The sequence below is a fragment of the Dipodomys merriami genome, unplaced genomic scaffold (genome assembly GCF_024711535.1).
Source record: "Dipodomys merriami isolate MVZ:Mamm:240054 unplaced genomic scaffold, mDipMer1.0.p SCAF_4, whole genome shotgun sequence".
NCBI classification, from domain to species: domain Eukaryota; kingdom Metazoa; phylum Chordata; class Mammalia; order Rodentia; family Heteromyidae; genus Dipodomys; species Dipodomys merriami.
The window spans coordinates 71,106,502-71,113,072 of record NW_027205603.1 but is presented as its reverse complement, the minus strand read 5'-3'; the positions used below and the strand labels follow the sequence as shown (position 1 = coordinate 71,113,072).

Below are 6,571 nucleotides of genomic sequence, written 5' to 3'. Positions count from 1 at the left end.
CATAACCAAGGGCAATTTCTACCCTGGGAGATCTGACCTGCCAAATCTCAGTAGGTGAGTCATTTGAGAGTGATTTAAGTAGGACCTGTCTAATGTCCTGGGTAGATTCTTATTCACAGCTGTCTAATAATTGCTGGAATAGCAGTCACAGGCAAAACTAGAAGCATGAGAAGCTGGAAACAGGATGAAATCACTTATAACTCTACTAAAAATGCAATCAATAGACTTCTACATTACTTTGGATGCATAATCTGTAACAAAATATAACTAGCCTCTGAAAACAAATCAACCTCAAATAACAATCAGAAAGAAAGACGTTTGCAGGCATGTGAAAATCTATTGACTACAAGGTTCAGCGAGAGGTCTTCATCTCCAAGTGTAATAATGAGATATTGGCTGATTTAGAATAGCAACTAAGCTTTTGAGATTGCTTCAGACTTTTAAGCTACAGTCAGCTAGAAGAATATGCTTGACATGCCTCAGTGGCTTATATACAAAAATGTTCAAAAAGAATTGTTTTCCTTGAAAGTTTCAGATAAAAAAGCAAAAAAAAAATCTCACTTTAAATTCTTGGCGCTGTATTGGCTTTGCCTGTCAATTTAGGAAGCTTGAAGAGTTGATAAAGATCTTGATTTATGTCAAAATGAAACCCACATGCCACCTCACTTTATATTTTTGGCTATTTTGAATTTTGTTTTACATTAAAGTTGAATGGCTATGTACTTTGTACAATATAAAAATCACCCTTTAATTTTATAAACAGCCTAACAATTTTTTTGATAAAGTGGACATGTCTGAAATCTCATTTTTACTGAGTAAATGTACTTTCTGTTTTGAAACCACACAAAATATAGTGATTTCCTCCATACTAAATGAAAGGGATTTTGCTTTCAGTTTTCCCTAGGTAACTCTTCCACTGATGTGCTTCATTTTTGTGATGCTAGTTTTGTAAGAAAAAAAAAAGCCTCCACTGTTGGGATGAGTTTAAGTATTTATGGCCAATACTTGGAAGAGTATTACATTCTATCTGCTCTGTTTTCACATGTATGTATTGGCTATTTCTTCTGTTGTGTATGATAACTGAACAGATTCTCATTTACTTAGTGGTTCATTTTCTTCTAATTCATGAGTCAACTTTGGTTAAAGGTCACCTCAGAAGCTAAGCAGGTGTCATTAAAAGATACTTTGGTGGCAGAGAGGCAGGTATCACTGACAGTGATGTCATCCAGCTCTGTGCTGAAATGGTCTGACTCCTTGATGACGCTGTAATTTAGGGCCACGCTGTAGTTACTGGGTTTCTCTGTTGGCTTTTGCTTGCACTTACATAGCTTCCTGAATGCAGCCCGGAATTTCTGGGACATGAGATTGTAAATCACAGGGTTGATGGCACTGTTGAGATAAATGCAAATTCTGCAAAAGAGCAAGAACCAATTTTCTTGGAAAGGGCTGGAGAGAAATGAGTTGACAACCACAAGAGTCCTGTAGGGCATCCATAAAAGGGCAAATAAAATTACAACCACTGCCAGCATCTTGGTGACCTACAAAGAAATAGAGAAAAATATAGTAGTACAAACACAAATGAAAATAAATAAAAAATAACTCTCCTCTTCTTAACCCATGTCCTTATTTCTCAAGATGTAGTGGTCTGAGACAAGGACTTAAGATTAGGTAGAGGTAGAGGTTATTTATTTGGAAGTGAACCCAGGAAGCAGGATTGTGGATGTACAGGAGAATGTAACAGAGGAGGAAAAGCCAAAATAAAGATGTTATTGAGATTAATCCCATTGTAGACAACTGTACTCCAGTAATAAAACACAGTTGTTTGTGCAAAGAAGGCTAGGGTGGGCATGTATCCACCAGGTGCCTGCTCTGTTTGTTAACGGGTGCCCTTAAGGATTTAAACTCCTCTGTACTTTCTATTTCTATTTGGCTTTTTGTCTGGCTTTCTTTCTACTTTCTACTCATCCGCACTTGGAAGTTTTTAATCTGGAAATGCTTGGGGACCTTAGATTGGACCTGAAGACAATAAAGAGGAATGACCTACAAGGATTTCTATTCTTCAAATAATTATTGGCTGCCTAGTCCTCAAGGTTTTCTGACATGAATCACTGCTTCATTCTCTGCCAATGAGGAATCATCCTTCATTGGAATCCTGCCTTGATTTACAATTGGATTGCCATTGTCTTATTTGATTCTTTTTTGAGGACCCAGGTGATCTCATAAGTACTATAACATTAACTGAACTATAACATTAAACTGAATGCTTATATCAACTTTATTAGGAAATTAACATTATTTTTATTCTGTGTCCGAAACAATTGATGTTTCAAAGTTTGTGTGAATTACAGAATTAGAACTATGATTCAAACCCAAGTCTACATGAGCACAAAAGCCATGGTCTATCTTTTAGCTATTACCTTCTCCATGAAAGTCTTTTGAATTTTCAACAGTGAGATTTCTATTTTGTTGTTTCTGTTGGGGTCATCCAGATATTTAACTTCCTCTAGAGTTTAAACACACAGTTAAGAAGAAAGGTGGAGGATACTAGGAAGATGGCGGAAGAGAAGATGGAGGCTAAACAAGCTCTCACATAGAAAGCAGTTTTAGTGTTCCACTGAACAGTCCTAGGCCAGAGAATTTCACCAAGTGTGCCATCACAGTACAGAGAGTTTGGCCAGAGAGGGAAAATCCAAGCAAGGAGACAGATCTGAGCACTTGTTCGTAGCTGCCAACAGAGAGAGTCCAGGACAAAGGTGCCAGATGCAGCAGGTAAGCGGATTCTACTCAACACCAGCCAGAACTGACAAGGAGCAGATATATTCATCCTGAAGACCGCAGACCAGAGACCACCCAGGAACCAAGACTCCGGCATGAGTAGAACCCTGATATTCTCACTCCTTTTCAGGGAGCAGAGGAGGGAAGGCCACTCCTCCCCCTCCCACCACAGGAGATCTCCATCTTTGATATTGACAAAGGCCTGGCTGAGCAGCTAGCTCCAACTCAGGCCTTGGAAGAAAAAAAGAAAGAGTCATTTAGCAGGTCACAGGAACCTGACCTGACCTGCCAGGCTCAGCTGCACCCAGGGGAAAGTCACCCAGCCCAGGCAGAGATGGCACCACCCCTCGAGGAGTGACTTTCTTCACCGGGTAAGCAGAGGCAGAGGCTGCCTCCCTACAGCAGCCTAGACAATCAACTGAAATTCAGTAAACATAAACCCTGAGAATGGCTCCAGGATGGGCTCTGTGAGTGTCTCAGAAGCTAGCCTCTCAGGGAGAAGCTACTATTTGCTGAAAGGCCTCAACCCTACCCAGAACCTAGCCTCATCACAGCATCTCCAAACTAGAGGAAACAGCCATCTCCCTCTTTTGTGATACTCAAAGCAGATCTCCTTCCCACTGAACTAGCCTGGGAGGAGGATCATAAAATCCTGGGTAAAGCAGAGTATTTTTTCTGCCTGCTCAAACAAACTGACTTAAGAAACCAATCAAGCCACAGGAAAACCAAACACCACAAGCAGGCCAGAGGCTCCACTAAGAGGTTATGGACACAAGGGAGATACAGGATCTTCCCATTCACCCCCCCCCCCCAAAAAAAAATCAAAGAACTCTCTTTTTGGTACCTTTTAAAAAATTTTTAATTTAAAATTTTTTTCTATTAATCTTTTTTTCCCCCTCTCATAATTTTTATTTTAGGTGTATGTGTGTGTGCTTTTTTTTTTTTTTTAATCTCTACTGAACTTTTGGTCCTTTTTTCCCCCTTTTTTCCCTTGTTTTCATTTTTTTCTTCTCTTTCATTCTTTTTTGCATGACTTAATTGCTGTTCTGCTCATCCTCAGATATATACCTGTCAATGATTAATAGACCTTATCCCCCATTGTGTACACACTTAATCCAGAAATTTATTACTCAATTCAAAACCTCTTAGGCTTAAATTCTTTAATAGCAATATTATCTCTTTATACCTATATAATTTTTAAAGAATTTTTATTTTTTAGTTTTTCATGTCTCCTTTCTATCCCTCCTCTCTTCTCATCCTATCCCTTTCTTCTCCCAATTTCACCTTTAAACTTAGATAATTTTAAGTCTCTTTTTAAATTTAAATTTTTGTTTTTCCATTTTTTCTTGTGTCTCTTTTTTTCTTTTTCTCTCTCGCCTATCATTCTGTCCAATCATTTTCCCTCTTTGAGATTAGGACTTGGTTAATTTCACTCTCCTTTTACCTCTCCACATCCCTCGAATCCTATTTTTCCCCACATTTTCCCTGAAACCTAAGAATTTCTGGTTTGCCAAATTCTTCTTTGCTGTTCTTAGCCCATTAATCCATAGTTGTTTGATGTTGAATAAATTGTATCTGTTGAACTAGATTGTATCTGCAGCCTTTTTAGTGTGCAACTACAGGACTTTGGTTGATGCTTGCCTTAAAATAATATTCTAGCACAAGATTGGTGTTACTTTCATACCAAATGGGCAGAAAAAGCTGGAAAAAACACAAGAAAAATGGCAAATCCAGGTATCTCAACTCCCACTCATGATAATCAGGTGACAGAACAGATAATGAATAATCCAGAGGAGAGTTCTCAAAAGGTTCTACAAAAACTACTGGTAAACATGGTCAATGAAAAGATTGAAAACCTGCAAAGGACTCAGTGTGAGCATGATTGGGAGAGAGAGGAGGCAAACCAAAGATCAATACAGGAATCTCATGAGCATGAGGAAGCTACTCAAAGATTGGTACAGGAATTTCGAAAGCAGGTTGAGAACACTCAAAGAGAAATAAAGGAATTTTATGAGCAGGCTGAGAACAGTCAAAGAGATAGACAGGAATTGTGTGAGCAGGCTGAGAACAGACAAAGAGAAAGTCAGGAATGGTGTGAGCAGGCTGAGAACACTTAAAGAAACTACAGAAATTGCGTGAACGTGAGGAAGCTAATCAAAGAGTAATACAGGAATTTCGAGAATGGGAGAGAATAGACAAAGACCAATAGAAGCATTCTTGGAATCCTTAAACAGACAGCTGAAAGAATTCAGGGCGACTACACATGGAATGCTGAGTGGAACTTGACAGAAGGAATGGGAGTCCAAGGAAACCATAACCAATCAACTAAGTGATTTGAGAATAAACACTGACCACCAAATTAAGGAAGTAAAGAAGTTCATACAAGATCTAAAACAAAGCTCCAACAAAGAATTTGAAGCCATCAAAGCTGACCAATTAGAAAGAGAAGAAATAAAAAACAAAGTAGAAAGTCTTGACAGTAGGTTAGATCATGTAGAAGATTGAATCTTGGGGATTGAAGACAGCCTAGATATTATAAAGAAAGAACATACAACTATCCAAGACAAATCCAAGACATATGATAGATCTATTCAACATTTGGAAGACACCATCAGAAGACCTAATCTGAGGATTATGGGTGTAGAGGAGTGCCTAGAAACAGAAGTTAATGGTCTAGGAAATTTGTTTAACAGGATCCTAGCAGAGAACTTCCCAAACATGCAAAAAGATAGGCCTATTAAGATACAAGAAGCTTTGAGAACCCCAAGTGGACCAAACCAGAACAGGATATCCCACCGTCACATTATAATCCTCAGAGGATCAATTCAGACCAAGGAGCACATCCTTAAATCTGTCAAGGAGAAAAGATCAATCATCTATAAAGGGAAACCAATTAGAATCACCTCATATTTCTCAGCAGAGACAATTAAAGCAAGAAGAGTCTGGAATGATGTATGCCATGCTCTAAAGACAAACAACTATCAACCAAGAATACTATACCCAGCTATATACCCAGCTACTATACTCTCCTTCATAACCAAAGGTCAAATAAAAACCTTCCACAGCAAAGAGAAACTGAAACAATATATCTCTACCAAACCAGTCCTACAAAAGATACTTAAAGATGTCCTACACATAAAAGGAACAACAAAATCAACAAGACCACAATAAAAGCCAAGAAACTGTACCCAAACTGAGAATCCAAGAACCATATGAAGAACCCAGTTGCCACAGCCCCCAAGTAGGTGGACAAAATGGCAGAACTACAAAATACCTCTCAGTCCTATCTCTCAACATGAATGGACTAACTGTCCAATTAAGTGACATAGACTGTCTAGTTGGATTAAAAAGCAAAATCCTTCTATCTGCCACCTACAGGAGTCACACCTTGTCCATAAAATCAAACACATTTTGAAAGTCAAAATCTGGAACAAAATCTACCAAGCAAATGGCCCCCATTAACCGGTGGGAGTTGCAATCCTAATATCAGATAAAATAGACTTCAAATTAAAATTAGTGAGAAGAGATAAAGAAGGCCGCTACATACTAATTAAGGTATCTCTCCTTCAGGAGGATATTACAATTCTAAATCTCTATTCGCCAAACAACAGAACACCCAAATTTATCCGAGAAACACTACATTCCCTCAAATTTCACATAGATCCAAAGACATTAATTGTTGGGGACTTTAACACACCACTATCCCCACTAGATAGATCAACTCTGCAAAAACTCAACAGAGAAACCGCAGATCTAAACAACTGCATAGATCAACTAGATTTAACAGACATCTACC

The 6,571-nt window shown here is 38.5% G+C and overlaps 1 protein-coding gene across 1 annotated transcript in view; it reads right to left on the bottom strand.

Moving 5' to 3' along the window:
• Positions 1-1,130: 1,130 nt before the first annotated feature.
• The window catches only part of Trhr (thyrotropin releasing hormone receptor), a 41,037-nt gene continuing 35,596 nt past the window's right edge, over positions 1,131-6,571 (bottom strand). Inside the window, exon 2 of the mRNA XM_069991830.1 lies at positions 1,131-1,538. Within this exon, the coding sequence (XP_069847931.1) occupies positions 1,131-1,538 (408 nt within the window). The remainder of the gene's footprint in view (positions 1,539-6,571) is intronic.